The sequence below is a fragment of the Ruditapes philippinarum genome, unplaced genomic scaffold, assembly GCF_026571515.1.
Source record: "Ruditapes philippinarum isolate M1 unplaced genomic scaffold, ASM2657151v2 ctg90_1_1_1_1, whole genome shotgun sequence".
Lineage (NCBI taxonomy): Eukaryota > Metazoa > Mollusca > Bivalvia > Venerida > Veneridae > Ruditapes > Ruditapes philippinarum.
In genome coordinates, this window is record NW_026864022.1 from 37,458 (window position 1) to 57,592 (window position 20,135).

General features: G+C 32.8%; 1 protein-coding gene across 1 annotated transcript in view; it reads left to right on the top strand.

Moving 5' to 3' along the window:
• LOC132724147 (excitatory amino acid transporter-like) overlaps positions 1 to 19,667 on the top strand; it is a 31,802-nt gene extending 12,135 nt beyond the window's left edge. The window contains exons 7-11 of the mRNA XM_060708969.1: positions 7,171 to 7,297; positions 7,490 to 7,723; positions 8,122 to 8,316; positions 17,227 to 17,361; positions 19,173 to 19,667. Of these exons, the coding sequence (XP_060564952.1) occupies positions 7,171 to 7,297; positions 7,490 to 7,723; positions 8,122 to 8,316; positions 17,227 to 17,361; positions 19,173 to 19,413 (932 nt within the window). The 3' untranslated portion in view covers positions 19,414 to 19,667. The remainder of the gene's footprint in view (positions 1 to 7,170; positions 7,298 to 7,489; positions 7,724 to 8,121; positions 8,317 to 17,226; positions 17,362 to 19,172) is intronic.
• Positions 19,668 to 20,135: the final 468 nt, after the last annotated feature.

The window sequence follows — 20,135 nt, forward strand, 5'->3', positions numbered from 1 at the left end:
CAAATGAAAACCAAAGTTGAAAATGCGGGATATATTTACGAATAGACGAAATTTGGAGTTCGTTATAAAAGTGTAATTTTATGCACTTTTAACTAAGTTGGGACTAAAAAATGAGTTCCTTATAAGCGATAATTCCTTATAACCGTGTTCGCTATAACCGTATATTTTTATATTAAATAAAGAAGGGCAAAATTCGGGCCAAAATAAATTGTTCCTTATAACCGGAAGTTCGCTATAACCGTGTTCGCTATAAGTGAAGTTTACTGTACTGCTTAAGCCAGTGGTAGGGGGCGTGGACGGTTACTTGCACATTCCATGCATTACCGTTCATGAACAGGCGCAATCAAACCGAGCCTGCAACATTTTCAATTTTGTCATTTTGTAGTTTGTACGTTCTTTAGGGATTCTTTATTTCTCTCGTCAGAGATGTAGATAACGTCTAGATAATATCCATGTCTCTGCTTTTGTACTTGCTATATAACTTATTATCTTCATACATAAAGAGTTACTGATATATATACATGTATATATTAAGAGGATATTTTTTCGTTTGAGTGAAATATGGAATATATTTTCACGAAACATGATAAAATGCCACATATTTTCACGAGCCGGGACGGTGCTGCTCACAACGAGGATTAAAGCAAAAAAGGGTATATCTTCGTTTCTATGAAGACTTTCAGATAATAATTTTCGCTGAAGACTTGAGGGCATCTGTTTTAGGTTAGAATGCACAAAACGTCACCAGAATCGACGTTTTCAATGTTAAATTAGGTCCAAAGAGAAGTTGTCTCCAGTTTTCCTGCTACCCCGAGTGACTGCGTCGCACGGTATTTCCATCAAATTGTCCACCAACAGGCAATATATTTAAATGTGCATACTCAGAAAACACATTGCTAGCTAACTGCATTTCGATATTTTTACATAAATGTCTGTAATCTTCTAAAATTATGAAAAACTCACCTTGTTTATCGTGTCACACGTCAAAGATGGGTGCTCACAACGAGGAACGGAAGTTGCTCACAACATTTTAACCGATGGACATTTTTCACTCGTTGTGAGTTAAACGGGCGTGTTGTCTAAGGAAAATGACATCATAGCGTGAAACTGATAACGATCGCCGACTGGCTTATCTGTAAGACCCCTGCCAGCTTGAATGATCAATTACGCATCACTTTCATGAAGCAATCTATAATTTATTCTATTGTGTATAATTCTGTAATAACAAGCAATTATCATAGTATTGCAAGCAATCCATAAGTCCCCTACCGGTTAGAACCCCATCAACATTCTGAAGGGCCATTGGCCATTCACTAATGTTTCAATTTTCTCTATTTTAAGTAAACTTGTTGGAAAGGTTGAGTTATCACTGGATTCAGTTTATGTGTAAAATTTGCCATATTTTCAGTCTATGTGTTGCCATAGCAACCAAAATTCTCAACATAGGAAGAAAAGAAAAAGACATGCATAATCTCAAGACTGCCATCTACCCATATGTCAAGTTTCATAAAAATATTTCCAGTACTTTTTGCTTTATCACTGGATCCAGTTTATGTGTAAAATTTGCCATATTTTCAGCCTATTTGTTGCCATAGCAACCAGAATTTTCAACATAGGAAGAAAAGAAAAAGACGTGCATAATCCCAAGACTGCCATCTACCCATATGTCAAGTTTCATAAAAATATTTCCAGTACTTTTTGCGTTATCACTGGATCCAGTTTATGTGTAAAATTTGCCACATTTTCAGCCTATTTGTTGCCATAATAACCAGAATTTTCAACATAAGAAGAAAAGAAAAAGACGTGCATAATCTCCATACTGCCATCTATCCATATACCAAGTTTCATAAAAATATTTTCAGCACTTTTCAAGTTATCGCGGGATCCAGTTTTGTGGACGGACGGACGGACGGACTGACAGACAGACGGACGGACAGACGGACGGAGGGTAAACCTAAAGTCCCCTCCGGTAAACCGGAATAGACACATTTTCACCAGACGAGCTTGAATAACAAAACATCTATATAGAAAGAGATAAAAGACATTCTGTATACGAAAGGTTTTGAAAATACGTATAGATATGGTGGGAAGACCTTGCTTATTTTGATTTATTGACGTCATGTCTATTGCAATCATTCCCTTTTCATGCCGTCATGCATTAATTAATTAATTAACTAATTGTTCACTCGACTGCACTGCACATGTCCGCCTATAATAGGGGAGTAATGTTAAGCGTGTTTGAATTTGTTATGAAGCTGTTAGAAATTAAGTGATAAACTTTTTGAAAAAGATCAAAGAAACTTTTCATAGTTATTTTTCACATCAAGGAACGTCCTTGCATAATAATTACATGGTTCACTTCATGTCCATAGTCGCAATTATGGGTCAATGTCTATTTGACTTATTTTATGCCTGCTCTGTAACTGATATTAATTTAAAAATCCATCTTTAAGCATGCCATCAAAAATGGTTAGCGTAATACTGGCGCGTCCCAATTATTTACAGCAATATTTTTTCTGTGTTTTTGATCACCCAACCAATCATGCAGGAACACCCAACATCCTTCTGATTGGCTCATATGGTGTTGGGTTTATAATATATTGGTCATTGTCAAGAGGCCGAGGTTCCGAGTGGGGAATTAAATTTATGAAGAGAAGCCATTTTATATTTATTTATATACTTATTTCTGTTTATCATGCCATAAAACAGTTATAATATTTCGAACATTTAGAAATATCATGACCTTGGGCGGCATCTCAGGTTTACCTTACAGACCATGTTTTTTGACCATAAAAAATCAAAGCACGGAAGGCGCTGAATTTGTTTGAAGAAAGTTGAAGGTTGCGAGATTATAAACCAATTTGTTTGTAAAATGTAACCAAATTCTGTTTCCAGTGTTATATGTTATAACCATAGTAAATTGGCTATAATACTAATTGCAACATTGGTATTTAATTTAATGTTTATTTGGCTTAATCAATAAACAAATAAATAAATAAATACAGTTGTAAATAAAAAAAACAAAAAACATGAGTTGCCTAAACTGGGATTTGAACTCCCTGGGATTTGAACACCGGACCTTTCGCTTCTACGGCGAGCGTGTAAACCCCCCGACCATGGGGGTTATAAGATAATAGCCTGAAGAATACCATATTATTCTTAATTAGAGTTTGTAACCCTTTTTAATTTCGATATATTTTGTTAACGGTAAAGCTGTTGTTTAACATTGAAGTAAATAATCATGGAGCTGAATAAAAGCATGTAAATCTGTAAGAATTACACAATATAAGAAATCTTCAACCAATCGGGAACTAGTTTTTCGTGACGAAAAATAATGCGCCTGTCATTTGACAATCTTTACGCAGTGATTACCCCTTAATATTTCTAATGCTAGCATAAGCTAGTGAGTCCTGTCATTGTGGTGATCAAACACACTTATGAAACTATTGAAGTTTCAGCCAAAGCTACGAAACTTGAATTGGTTCTATACATTGTCTTTTTAATGATTATATGGAAGTGGCCCGTAGTTTTGAAGATTGTTTTCTACATCACTTATGGATCTCTTCAGCATATATGGAGCTCAAATGCAATTTTGAGCAGCGATTCTTTCGTTTGTAGCCAAATCTCACTAAATGTTTAAATCAGGATTTGTTTGAATGGTAAGCATCGGTCTGTACTGAGATTTATTAAAATCTCTTGGTTTTTTTGGGGGGGAGTGGGAGGCTCCGTTTAGTGACATTTTCTTCATTCACATTGCATGTTTTGGACACACCAGAACCCAAGACGGAAAGAATATCTCGATGAAGACTGCATAGAAATCTAAAACAAAAATGGGTAATGTAGAGGAGAATCAGGAGGGTAGAATAACATTTCGATTTATAAAAAAAGATTGAATTTTAAATAAATGTTAAAAAGATGAAAACATACCCTGAGCAGTCACATCTGGTGTAATGCTTCATATCTGGTGCAGCGGAAATTCACATATAATTTTAACCGATGCTCATTTTTGAGAGACATATGGGGTTCCACCCCCGTGACTGTGTCGATGTGACGTAAACCCCAAACAAACAAACGAAATAAATACCAAGTTACAGCTATTTCTTATTTACAACTAAGTCTTGTCTTGTAACTCGGACTTAAAATGATCTATTTCCCAGCATGTAATAATTAACTATCGTGACATCCTCACGTAATCTTGTTAATAAGGACGCTTTCCTAGTAACTTATGAAAATCATGCGAACAACCATCTATAGCATTATCTCAAAAAATATGACAACAGAACACGCTACTATCTTAATTTTAATAGTTTTTTTTAATATCTTTACGTCTAAACATTAAGACCTTAATTTACCTCGTTCGAAATGGGTAAATTACTTTGTGAAGATCAGACCTGGGGATGATTACGCTGATCAGTAATTGATTTAATTACAATTACTTTCAGATTTTATTGTAATTGATTAAGATTGATTACTCAGACTTGCCTCTGTAATCAATTGAATTACAATTACTTTAAGAGAGTAATTGATTGATAATTGATTACTTTCAATGTAAAGTAGAATCCCTACTTAAGACCACCCCTGAATTAAGACCAACCCCTTAATAAGACTATTTTTTAGGTTCTTTATGTCAATGGTTACATGATCCAGAATTAAGAACAACCGCTTATCCACTTTTAAGACCACCTGATTCAGTTCATATTATTTGCTTTATTCTTAATTTGACCCCACTATTGAGACAAAACACCTATCTAGATCTTAAATTTGTTGTTATGATCTGCTTGAATGCTTTGCATGACACTTAATTTCACAAGGTGTGAAAAACTGTTATTATTAAAAAAAAGGTAGAAGGGGAAAATTTGGGTTATGTTGTATGGCAGAATGTAATAAGGGAATTCCCCCCAAAATTACGTGAGAATGTAATAAAAAACAAAAAACAAAAAAAATTTTAAGTAAACAAAAGGCTTTTAGAGTTTTCAAATTGTAATGCAAATTTATTTTTAGCGAATTTTGTGAAGAACAATTCCCTATTTAATTAATATTAATTTCCAATTAAAAAAATTAATATTCCCATTTAATTAATTTTTATGCAAAACCATCTTCTTTGGTCGGTTTTCTTATGTCTTCAGATTCATGCTAATTTTCATGAAAATTGTATTAAAAGGTCAAGAAAACAAAGACAGTGATTTACCCATTTCAAATGGCATTTACAATCCACGTAAAATACCAAAAGCAGATCAAAATATGCAAAAATGGTCCTTACTGCGTTAGTCACGCGATAAATACTGCAAATCAGTCACTTATCGCACATACTATGTATATTATTCCTTGAATCTTATTTTTTTTCTTTTCTTAAAGGGTTGATACATATTTCTTAAGTTTGGTTTTCTTGAAATATTTTAGCTGATCTGGAGATTTGTAGCTTTAAATGTGCAGTCAATATAATATTACAATAAATACTATAGTCTATACTAGATTGTATCCAAACTGTGGCTATTAGGAAAATAAGCACTCCAAGCCTAAAATTAGAAAAATTAGGAAAGTATTGATTAATCACTTTTCACAGATAACGAAATAAACAATGTTTATCTAATAAATTTTAAATCTTCTCATCAGATACATGTATGGGTTAAAACTCTGGCATTCAAGACGATGCTATTTGTTATGTGCCAAGTAAAGTCGACGTTTAATATACTTCAGAATAAGAACGAAGAAGAACATTGTTTAGGCATAAATATGATGTCAATCAATAAGCATAGCATCACTTTGTTTCATAGTCTTTGGAAATTTTTTTACAACGGTTAAATGCACGCAAAGAGTCGTCGGTCCTGTGATGGAAAAATACCTAACTTTTTTTCTTTGTTGTAATGATTTATTTAATTTCATCTTGACAATGTTAAATAACTATTAAATAATTGGTAACTATTTACGGTTTTTATCTCCCGGGCCTAAAACGGACATAGGTGTAAATTAAATTTTGTTGGGAGTTTGTCTTAAGAAGTTTTTATTTGTTTTGGGTTGTCTGAAATGTAAATATTTCATGCTCTTAATTTTTTTAACTTTTAAGAAAATTAATAATATTTAATTAATTTAAATTGTTAAGGGAAAAATTCAGCTTTTTTAATATTTTGTTTTTTAAAAGCATGATTGATATCAAAATAATGTTTTAAAACGCGTTCTTTATTTCCAAATTATTAAATTTTTGGACAATGATAGGAACCATTTATTCGGCGTGGATTTACCAAACTGCCCTTTAAAAAGGCAGCAATCGGTTTGGAGCTTACCAAACGCTCCATACAAAATAAGTCAATACATATTTCCTTTTTCCCAATTTAACATTTTTTATTGGCCCTTTATAATAAGTTGTCAAAGGGAAATTTCTTCACAAAATTCTCAAAAACTTAAAACCTTGTACAAATCAAAAAGTAAACAAAAGCTTGTATATGAAATTTCCCCGAGATTTCAATTCCTGCTTGCAACCTTAAATTATAATATAGCACGCTATATTTGCATAAACAATTCACCCTGTCCGTTTTTATGAGGAAATACATTTTTCATGTGACCTACTATTTTCCTTTGAACAGATAAGGTCATGACAAAACAGTATTTGAGTCCTCGCCATATTTTTATACAATAATTTCGCTATTTTATTTGAAACATACGAAAGTAAGAGTGTATGTGATCTGAAAGAAAATTTGTTGAATCGTCAATTTTTTCACGGTAGTTTGTATATACACTTTCTTACTTCCTCAATCAATGAATACATGAGTTCATCTGCATAAACATATACATATTAATATGTTCCCTGATAACCATTAGTTTTAAATTGTTAAAATTGCTTAGAATATTGATACATAAATAAGTTCTTGCAATGAACAACTTTTTGCGACCTATAAGTATTTACACCACTTGATCAGATTGAAACTCCAAAACGAGACAAAAAAAATTGAAAAACAACCATTGTGCAAATGTACATTATCAGTCAAGCTTTTTTTTCTGGTTACAAAAAGTCCCTGTTTAGGGAAACGAATTATACCTTAAAATTTACAATTTACCAATACAATACAAAAATAACAACACAACCACAATCGTAATACAATGGAATGGCAAATTTCAATAAACCCCACCCCCAAAATGCCAAAACAATTGTCATTAAAATCTTGTATTCTTCAGGGCTCATTATATGTTGTACACTGTTTGGTGTCGGCACAGCATCAGTTGGAAAACATGGTAAACATTTCCTCATGTTTTTCCAGTCGGCGTCGGAAGTAATACTGCGAGTTTTACGATGGCTAATTTGGTAAGGCTAGTAATCAATATACTTCTCTTTTGTGTAATTTAGGCTCACTCTTGCCGTCAGTTATTATTTAAATGGTATTTGCAATTTCAAATTTTAGATAGTTGTTTTAGTCCCTAAGATTGTAACATTTCAAGAACGAACATTTGTCAGCAATTATACAAATAAATGATCATTATTCATTATCTTTTGAAGGTTTACGCCCATAGGTGTCGCTAGTCTCATAGCAACTGTCCTCGCGAAAACTGGTGATCTTGAGGGGACATTTGAGCGTCTTGGAATGTTTATACTGGCGTCCATGTTGGGTTTGGCGATATTCATGTTCTTTGTCGTCCCATTGACCTTCTTCATCATCATAAGACGTAATCCTTTAATATTCTTCGCCAACCTGATAAGACCGTTTATGATAACTTTTGCAACTGCTAGCTCGTGAGTTATTTACATCTGTTTATCTTCTAATTTTTTCTTAGTTGTCAGGGCGTCGAGTTGTTTTCGGTAACTCAATGCTGCGTGCTGCGTGTGCGTCCTATATGCGAGTATTTACCGTAACATGACAGTACATTGTATTTACATAATACATAAAGAATACAATTTTCAAATGGAAATACGGCAAAGTAATGAAATAAAACTTATTTTTTTTAATTTTTGAAATATTCTCAATACATGTAGATATAGGTTTCACGTCGGTTTTTTGTGTTAGCTGTTTAGTGTAGCTATTATATTTCTATCTCATGTTATGTTTAGCCAGTATTAATAAGGTATTAAATTCACATGTTAAAATATATATAACGTTATCACTTATATATAATTTCTTTTCTCAAATTCAGAGCCATTGCCATCCCCGACACCCTTTATTTCATGGAGTACAAAAACAAAATTGACAAGCGCATCTCCCGATTTGTTGTACCATTCTCGTCTGCTTTGAATAAATCTGGCAGCGCCCTCTATATAGCGGCGTCCTGTGTTTTTATCTGTCAGCTGGAAGGCGTTGAAACAAACTTTCCTAAAGTTTTGATCATTATGTAAGTTTTGAATGTATTCCATATATGAATATTTCGGATGAAATCGGCATATTTCGTTATTTTCCGTGTTTGTATAAGTTCAAATGAGCGTCTTCGTGACTGTAAGCAAAAGTCAATCCTGCTAACTCGATAAAATTTCAAAAACACGGTTATCTATTAGAAACGGAAAGTGGCGAAGTTTGCCATTATTTACATTCATTACATATTTTGTTGCTTAATTTTATTATTACTTTAATCAGTATAGTTTAACGTTTGCTGATGTTGTGAAATAATTTTAATTAATTTACGAAATTAACAGACATTCATATTGCCGTCTCGCCGTGGCGAGCCGGTATTACGTTAAGATTTTACTGAGAAACAACCTAAAACTCCGAAGCAATCCAAAAATTTAATCGAAGCTTGGCTTCCAGCTTTCTACAAAATTTATCTATCAGGGCTAGGATCCAAAATTATTTAGCCAATCAAATTTTAATCTTACATAGCGTCAAAAACCTTCAATTTTCACGCCATTTTTAAAAAATCAGCAAGTATTGTTTGAGCGCAAAGATATTAATGATGATTTAAATGTTTGTCTGTATGAATTCTTTTCAATTAAATCATATTTACACTGACTTTTGATTTAGCGATTTCACCTGTTTTCTCTGTAGTAAGTTTTTCGTTTGGTTAATTAACATAAGTGTACATCTGATTCTGTGCATTTTTTATTTTTCCTTCTTTTCGGTCATTTTTACCTTTCCGGTATTCAGTGTATGGTATTTACTGGCCGGGATCCGGACGCCCGGGATCCGGGATCGTATAAGATATTGAGGAAAAACCTAATGAACTATATTTGTGTTGATTGTTGTCGTAATGAAAGGCCATTAAACGTTAATTTTTTTTATTGTATATAATGAACGTTAAATTAATTTAACTTAGAAATATAGATAATTTAGAGTATTTATTTTCTCTTTCAACACAACACTTGATAGGACTGGACATGAAGGTCGTTCATTGATGTTACCAATCTCAAACAGAATTGTTAAAACCACTAGCGTTTCAGGTCCATAGATATTGAAGCCAGATCACGCCGTTAATAATTTAATATTTCGTGGGCTCCCCGAGAAAATTGGTGAAAATTGTTTTGAACTTGATATTGAATTGCTAGAAAGTAGCCTAGCCATGAATACAAGCGACATCTACATATCAAGGGCACATAGACTAGGTGCTAAAAACCCCAAATACAAAGCCGGCTCAATTATTGTTTGTTCCGAGGACTTTTGTGACACTGAAAATATTATGGGCAGAGCAAGAATGTTAAAAGACACACCATACTCTGTAGATGTTGATCTTACCACGAGAAATCCAACAAGCTCGCTCAAGGGACTCTGGCCAAGATTTAAAAAAATGTAAACAGAAATCCGAGGTCAAAGGTCACCATTGTTTACCCTGCAAAATTAATAATGGATCATCGCCTAATACATGACGAAATGCCAGAATGGGGCCGATACATGCGAAATGACAGATTATTAGAAATTGAGCATATCGACAGACAACAACAAACACGGCCAGGATCACCCATGAATCAAAAGTCTGGACAAGAAACCATGGATGGGATTGTTTTTCCGCCACCGCCAACATACAGTATGGTTACTAGTATTAGACAAAATGACTTACCCAATATAGGTGGCCAGGCATGCCTTGTACCAGTCCAAGATCCTCAACATCCATCACAGTTGCCTCCCATTAATCAATCACAGTTGCCCCCCTTTAGTTCAACACAGTTACCTCTCGTTAACCAAGCGCAGTGCCCTCTCCAGCAAAGGAATTATTACCATGGGTCACAAGTGTTAAATCACCAAATAACTGATAAAATTCCACACGAACAAACAAATTCTGATGAACATAACATCCATTTGGTCAAAACAGGATTGTCGAACGGCGTTATAATATCCGAGAACCATGACACTAGTTATCCGGTTGACCCATTGCGACATAGTGAATCCTTTCTGTCACAACTAAATGACCCATCTCCAACTGTCAACTCATCACTCTCATGCGAACAAAATACATTACAAGAAAACGGTGTAATTCATAGTAACTTGGAGCTTGAAAAATCACATGTACATGTAAATCGCGAGTTAATCAACCCAGTGACAGTTACAGATTCAGTTACGTTGGTCAATGGCCCAATTAAAGTGAATCCTTCAAATACACAACACATTGATAATACGTCCGAAAATGGGTCAAACAGCTGTGCACAAAAACCGGTTTCCCCAGACAGAGGTAGATCACGAAATATGCGTGCGATGTCTAGATCGGAGAGACGCTTGCACTCTGCGAGTCCGTATAGGAAAAGAAGCGTCGAAAAAACTAGGAACAGTGACAGGTTTTCCCCCGTGGCTATAAATAGACTCTTATATGGGGAAGAAGATCAATCATCTATTAATAACACAGGTCAAACTATAAATAGTACAGATAAATAGGATGGACAGGAGAAGGTGTCGTTACGTTTTACATTATTAAATATACAGGGTATCTCAACAAAGAGAACAAATAAATTAGATTCTCCTGAAGCACAGAACATATTTAAAAATAGTGATATAGTGTTATTGACTGAAAGCTGGACAAATGAATTCTCGCAGTTAAATGTGAATCATTTCGAACATTTCGTCTTGAACAGAACTGAAAATAAAATAAGTAGTAAAAGAGCGTCCGGTGGTATTGTTGTATATATAAGAAATGAGTATGTATCTAACGAAACACTTGTTTTCAAAAGTAATGATGATATTTTATGCATTAAAATTGAAGGTTGTAAATTGTCTTTAATGAACGATTTGTTTATTTGTTTATGTTATGTAGTGCCCGACGATAGTAGCAGGCAGTCAATGATAGACTCTAATGTTTTTGATAGACTTATTGATTTTATAACCAGTCTAGATGCAAAATATGAAAATAATTTAAATCTATTGCTCTGCGGAGACATGAATTCTCGCACTTCTGATTGTCCGGACTATGTTATTGATGATAATTCTATACATATGAACATGTTGCCTGATGACTATATTATTGATACAGAAATAAAACGTTTTTCTCAAGATAAAGGTCATATGAATAATAACGGGACATAACTTCTTGATCTTTGTAAACAGACTGGATTACGTATATTTAAGGGTCGAGTTGGCAATGATAAAGGCGTATTAATGAACTAATGTATAGTATAGTAAGAGTTTTGTATGAATATATCGTAAAACAGCGTACTCATGAGGTGTGTATGGTCTAATGACTATGAATAAGCGATGAGTTATCTACAGGGTTGTCAACAAATTGTATGTTAAAGAACATGAATATTTTTACTGAGCACGTACCAGTGCTGAGCGATATAGCAGTATATCGACGTAATGTATCTCATCTGCGATATCTCTTTTTGCAATTTGGAAGATGTTGCGGTGTCGCCCACACTATTATTTACGCGAAGCAAATGGAATTATGAGTTGACCATTTACATAAGAGATTCCTTTTTCTTGCATATAGTGTCAGCTAAGCACTACAAATGGGTTCAATGAGAATGTTTCTGAAAAAATAGGATAGTGGCTTGGTTGTGTATTGCATCACAATGTTGTTGTGTGAATATTTATAGATTCAGTAGCGAAGCTAAATGTGTGAATTGAATAGACGAATGTTAATCTTGCGTGATTCTGATCAGACGGCAAGTCTCCGACTCTCATCTCCAAAGCTATGTCTGATCACATGTAATAAGATGTACTGAATCTTGAATATGGTATAATTAAGAGAGTGGACTCTGTCTCATAAAAACTTGTTCAAGCCATATGACAATAAATAATGCCACAAACAATAAAGTGGTGGGAAGTAGATGTTGAAAATACAAGCAGTGCTGCATAATTGAAACAAAATCAAAATAGTTAACAGCTAAAATCTTAGGACACATATATGTGTAGCGACACTATTTTTTTAAAGGTGTTATCATAATCCATCCTCTCCTCCCTCATTATCAATTTTTGACAACACCAAGTACCTGAAGAATGTTGTAATAGCTTTGTATAGAACCCGAAAGTCAAAATGAGATGAATTTTTCTTAGCTCTTCTATGTTTTATCATAACTTGTAAAATACCCCCTATTAACAATTACTCTTGACACATCTCTTTAAAATAAAGCCACGATCACAGCAACTAAGAAGTGCTTAGTATTCATGCAGCTCGAGGCGCACGTGAGTTCGCATGGCTAAGTGCTACTTTATTCTGGAATGACATATTTTTATTTAGCACACTCAGTGTACATATCACACTATTCTTTGCCATATAAATATATATATTATATAATCCTAATAAAATTTCTATATACATAGGGACCTTATATTGCAGCAAAACGTATGGGATAGAGTGTCTCGATTATACCATTGACATAAAATCAGACCCAAAGTGTATGTGGCGGCGTTGTGCTCACGTGGATAATGAGACCAACTGTTTGGATACTTAAAGACGTGGCGGTTATTAAACTCTTATACTCCTCAATATTTTAAAGCGTAAAATATGGTTTACTCGTGTACTGGCCGCATGTGTACTAAATAGATATCGGAGTGAGTCACCTCAGCTGGGTCTGAGATGTCTATGGTAGCTAGCTCATGTTAGAAGCGCCAAGCTGGTGTTTTAGTTTGGCCAATTGAGAACTAAATAAAACTTACTCATTGGGAGTCATACGCTCAATATGCCTGCTAGCGTAACCAGTAGAATTCTCTACTCTCTGTTGTGTGCTTGTGTCATTTAGACAATTAAGCTCTATAATCTAAAACGTGTGCGCGTCTTGAACCTCTCAAATCTAGTATCCAGTAAACTTAATGTGATATAATAAATTAGGGATTAATTTTAAGAGTATAGAATAAAACTTGGGAAACTACGTATGGATAACATTAGTGCATAAATATATTAAATGAGACCTCTATGATATCACACCACACAGTGAGATCCATGCCATGATGCTGCTTATAAAATATTTATAGAACTGTAAAGTGCACATATATATCGAATGTTACTTGTGTAAAACAAGAGATGTAGTTATATCACCCCTCATTCTACTTCCTAGTCGTTTCTGGATGAACCTGTGGAAGATGTAATTTATAAAAAATATAATAATGTCATGAAGTGAAAGTTTGAGGTTGAATATGTTTAAAATGTCATAAACTTATATAGTCTAAATATAATCTATAGCAAAATAAAGACGATGTACTTACAAAAAAAGAGAGCTTTAAATGTTTTAGCAACGATATACGTGCATAAGATAAGATGGACTTTCAACGTGAAACATCTAAGATCGAAAATCAATGATTAATTTAGAATCAGGGGGATACTTCCTAGAAATTGAATTTTTCATTACAGAAAATTAGCTATGATATAGTTAGCAAATTATACCGGTATTTACGGATCTGTTTCACATCAGGAGGACGTCCTTTGCAGAAGCTCAAAATACCATTGCTGGACAAGCGTTGGAAAGCAATATTTAAAATGAACAAATACCTATATAAATTTGTTAATATTTCTACTTTACACAGATTTGATCTTTTTGATAAAACTAGTTAGTCCTATACTCAATTATAGCAGCGAAGTCTGGGGTTTTATACATGGTAATGCAATTGAAGAGTGCACATGCAATTTTGTAAACGTACGTTAGGTGTTAAAAAAACAACTCAGAATGATTTTATATATGGTGAACTCGGTAGAATATCTTTCAAGACAATACGATACTATAAACATTATTAGATACTGGGTTAAAATATTACATACAAATGAGAATAATTTGTCAACAAAGTTTATAATTTATTAAAAAATGATTGTGAAAATTACCCAAATAAAACAAATTGGTGTTCATTAGTGAAAAATCTTTTATGTACATTAGGTTTTTATGATGCTTGGTTAATGCAAAGTGTTGGTAATACTGACCTGTTTTTATTTTATGTGAAACAACGTTTGAAAGACCAATTTGTACAAAACTGGTCAAGTAGATTAGATAACTCTAGTAGAGCTATATTTTATAGACATATTTCTGTTTTTAAGTTTCAACCATATCTAAATATTATCAATGTTGAACGGTTTTGTAAAGATCTCACTAGGCTAAGAGTATCATCTCATAGACTGCATATAGAAGCAGGTAGATGGACTAAACCAAATAGTACTCCTTTAAATGATAGAAAATGTTTTTTCATGTAATGTCTTAGAAGACGAATACCATTTCATATTAGAATGCAAAGTATATAATGATTTAAGAAAAAGTCTGATACCGCCTTATTACTGGAGACGTCCAAATATGCCAAAATTCATTGAAATTATTAATTCTGAAAATGTATGCACATTACGCAAATTAGGAAAATTTGTAAACAATGCTTTTACACTAAGAAAAGAAAGATTATACACAAATAATTAGTAGTCATTATTGTTAAGTTGATTATATTTATTTTGTTTTGAATAAGTGAAATTTTAGTGAAATGGATAATTATGTCAATAATATATATGTAAATGCATAGTTAAATTATTTTGCTTAATAATTTTGAATTAGTGAATGCTTTAGTTTAGAAGATATACATGTCAAGGATATATATTTGTAAATGTATAGCTAAATGATTCTTAAGATTGTGCGTCCTTTTTAAATCGAACCACTCTCTATAGCTAAATTTACTGACTAATAGTTATGTTGTTCTTGTGTTTTGTTTCGGCAAGAACAACATACACGTACTCTAACAAGTATAAATATAACTTCATATTATACAGTATATACATCCGAGTTTTTGTCAAAATTCATTTAATTTCGTTTTTAAATTGATTCACGTTCTATATCTAAATTTACCGACAAATGGTTATGTTTGTTCTTGTATTTTGATTCGACAAGAACAGCATATACATACTCAAGCAAATATGAATATAAATTTATATGATGCATTATATTTTATACATGTATCTTATCAAATTAACTCAAAATAATGTATGAAATTCACTTCTCTGTAAGTTTTGCTAGACAGTGGTAATTTATTTAACATTAGATAAATTTGAATGTCCTTTTGTTATGATGTTCATTTTAATTGATGATATACAATTTTGTGTATACCTTCTCCATTTACACATGTTATTGTATGTATATGCTTTACACTGTCTTGCCATGTATTATGTATCTGTTTATCCTCATGGACCATTTGGTCCAATGGAATATTGAAATAAACTTATCAAACTTATCAAACTTATTAACAAACTTAAAATGCGGAAATCACAATACTTATAATTATATGCCTAATTTATTGGAAAAATCAAAGACTATATTCTTGAATTGGTCTAATCCCGGGATCCCTATATGTTTTAATACGATCCCAGCTTTTCTGAAAACTATATACTTGAACTGGCCAATCCGTGATCTATTTACATTTTAATACGATCCTGGCTTTTCTGAAAACTATATTCTTGAACTGGTTAATTCCCGGGATCCCTATATGTTTTAATAGGATCCCGGCTTATCTGAAAAACATTTTCTTAGACTGGTCAATTTCCGGGATCCCTATATTTTTTAATAGGATCCCGGCTTTTCTGGCTGAATTGATTGACAACTTGTGTTTACTTTAGGACTTGTGCCTCTCATTCCAATACTAAATAACATATTACAACTTAATTTTGTATAAAGAGACAGCTTTATGAAATCTACCTATCTAACATTTTGTGGTCAAGGTCAACAGGCCATATGGTAAATGTGCATAGACATAGGGACTTCATTCTATCTGTTTACATGCATCTTCATATATACTCATACTCATCTTGGTTAAACTGAGAGAACTTTATATGTCACTTTCAGTCAATGAGTTTAAGATTTTGAATTTACCGGCCCGAATTCCAGTTTTGAATTTATTCTACTAAATAATTAACAAAATTTTCTTAAATTTACACTGGCCTGAACTTATTTACACTGGCCATCGGGCACCGGACCAGTATTGACTTCACTTTCATTTTGATGTTCGCTGAAGTCTCTTCAGCTAACAGAACTGTCATTTTTACATTTAAACACACCCCTTGAAAAAAATTACGAAGCGAGTCGCTACTAGCTTTTTTAAAAGCTAACCTTGTTCCTATTTACGTTGACTGTTATGTGAAGCAAACTATTTTGAGAATTGTAATTATATTATGCACATGTTTTCATATGCCACATAAATGAATAATGTATTTATATCATGCAAAGCAAAATAAAAAAAGTTTCGTGACTTTGTAGTATAACATGTTATCCATAGGACAAATATATGTTGTATTAGAATATGATGTACATGAATAAGATACGTTTATAAACCGATGCATTACATTTTATATACAAATACAGTAAACTCCGCTTATAACGACATCCAGGGGACCGTCGAATCTATATCGTTATATCCGGATATCATTACATGAATATCCAGAAGGCAACCAATTTCAAAATCAAATGTTGGGACCGCTGCAACAGCATCGTAATATCGTTATCAGCGGTTTATCGTTATAAGCGGTATATTGTTATAAGCGGTATATCGTTATAAGGGGTATATCATTATAGGCGATCTCGTTAAAAGTGGAGTTTACTGTATTTATAATATTGTGACATAAATTAAACATAAAAAAATTGTTCAAATGTTATCGTACTTGGCTTAAAGACCGCTTTCGTATATCAAAATATTATGTTTACCGTAGAACCTTTCATCAACCGTAGTACAAAATTATTTCTTTTTAGAGACCGCCTGTTGGCTATAATATTATTTACTCCGTTTCTCAAAACCGATGTATGTAAACTGGTACACTATTACTGTATGTTATTGGTGTATATTGGATAATGTACAATGTAATAGAACAATACGTTAATATGATTATATCAGCTTATAGAATACTAGCTCATACGTCATAACTGTTTATATTCTGCAGAATTTTGACGTCACTATCAACATTTGCCGTGCCGTCAGTTCCAAGCGCCGGTATTGTCACAATCATTATCTTACTAACAGCCATGAAGATCCCAACCGACGCCGTCAGCCTCCTACTTGCGATAGAATGGTTCCTGTAAGTACTTTTGTTTATATAACTTGGTATCAAAGTTCCGGTAACTCAATTTTTTATGGTTTTATTTCCTGTCAATAAAGGGAGGTAATTAAAAATTTACTTTCGATAGAGTCTTAAAAGAAATGAATGCATATATTTTAATGACTACTTATAAAGCTTTAAACATTTGCAGTGCATATTTAATATATTCTAAGATGTTTGGTTTTTTTAGAAGAATAATTGTATTCATATATAAAATTTCACTGAAGCGTTGTTACACCCTTAATTACAATAACTTGGTGACAACATTAGAAACACCCTGGTGAAGACTGCAGTTTTTTGTTAAATTTATCAAAAACATCTTAAACGTCCAGTTATTATCCAAGTGACATTTTCAAATATTTAAATGTCAAAAGCATTGCGTATAAGAGTACAAATAGTAAAGTTAATGTCAGCTTTATTCTATATTTAGCTTGTTTAAATAATGAATATTCATGAAAGTAAGCATGATATTTCAGTTTGTGTTAAAACATACGAAAAACAGTAGTTTTCTTTTTCGGATGTGGTAAGAATTCAAAAAGCAATTAAAGTGGATTGGTCTACAATGGGCACATTTTCCGTAAGAATTTCGAAAACGCGGCGTCAATAAAATCAGTAGGAGTGTCTCATTTTGGATATTGAATATTCTTATAAAATATGATTTGAATAAAACATTGTTAAAGATCTAAGTGTGTTACTCTGAACATTTATCTAATGAATAATCATATTTTGTTCTGGAAACAATTTGTCATCTGCTATATATAGGTACATGCATGTTAATATTATAGATAATGTATCTCACAACACTTACAAACAACATCCTTACACAATTCTTTCCTGATTTCTTGTTATAATATTTAATATTTAAAGTCCTTGTGCCTTAAAAAAAACTATTGTCTTATATGACAAAACTGATGCTCAATTGAAAAAATTTAATATCATAAGTTATAAAATGGATAAGATATTACCGAATTTAAACAGTTCGTGTAAATAAAAGGAGGCAATTAGAATACAATCTTATATTGTTTAATTATGAATTATATATACGTGTAGTATGTTAAAACTTGTTGTATAAATTCATGGATGTTTAAAAATTGCGTTGGAAGGAAACTGACATACATATATGCAATGTACATATATGTAAGTTTCATAAACTGTATAATTATGGCCTCGGCCCGATAAATTTTCGTATTCTTTGTTCTATAGTAAATCAGCCACATTTGAGACTTAATTCTGGATTTCACTATTCTTGATGAATTATATACAGTCTTCAACTTTAAACATTAACACTATCTAAGTCAAATGAGGCCAAAAATATAATAGGCTAGCCATCTACTTTTTTCAGAAATCTTCATTCTGTTGTAACACTATTTAAATTCACCATTTTAAATTTATACTCCTGACTGCTGGTGGGTAGTACATCTTAATCCTTCCGCCAACAAATGAGTTCCTGTAGTATACACAAAAACAACTTTAAAAGTCATCATATATCACATATAACACACAAAAACTAAACACATGCAATAAATACACTTTAATTATGACCAATCTAACTAGAGATGAGTTAAATTGGACCACTTCAAAATTTTAAAGAACTACTTCTAATTCCGTACCGGGTTGAGACCATATGTTAAATTCATAATTACAACATAGTGGATCTTTAATACTATCAACAAAATTATTGATGGTAATACCATTATGGCCACTTCACTTTAAAGCAACTGAAGTGTTACATAAAAATACTGCAGTAATGGTTTGAGAAATATTGCAGTAAAATGAAATATTTATTTCAGTGACAGATGTCGCACAGCCGGAAATCTTTACAGCCAGAACTTGTGTGTAGCAGTTGTTCAAAAATTTGCAAACCTGTCACCACCAGATCCAGCAGACGACAGTGAACTAGAAGCTGTTGACATTGATTTTGACGTCATTGTTGACAACACTGAAAAGACTAGAAAAGCTGCCAACGGATGTTCTAAACTACATATTGAATCTGACAAACTACTTTCCACCGGAAGTGGCAATAATACGTAAATAGACATCATGCTTTAAAACATCATGTTTTAAAACATTTGATTGGTCGGCAATGATGCGTAAATAAATATCAAGTTTCAACCATTTGATTGGTGGGCTTAATTATGACGTGTGCTTGAAGCGCCACCATGCTTCCCATTGTTATATGCACGTTATTTTCGTGATATTTTATTAATCGCGAGGATAATGGAAACAGAGATGATATGTAAATATGTACATGTATTTTATATGAAATAAAATTAGTTAGTAGATCAGCCATTTCATAATCATGTAAATTTGATAATGTACCTTTGTATTTCTTACAATACTATACGTGACTTTCCGAGGTTATTTCACACTGTTGAGTACAATTATTATAAAAAGTTACACCTGTCTCTCGGGGTTAATAATGCATATTAGAGCCGGAGCCGCTGTGCATATTAGTGCCATTATGCATTCATCCTAGATTGGGCCAGGGGAGAGAACTATAAAATTTGGTTTACTTAAGTCTATAAAGATTACTCGCCCCTGCGGAATATTGCACACAAAAAATATTAACGTTTCCAGGAACGTCAAATTAGGCTTTATAGTAAAAAAATTACGTGTGGTAAAAATAAACTGCAATTTTGAATTCTATTGGACGAAAACACAATTGCACGAGCCCCAATGTATGTTTTGCAGCTGTGTACGAGTCAGAAATTAACATGGCTTTAGCTAAAAGAAATCTTCAACCAGGATAAGCT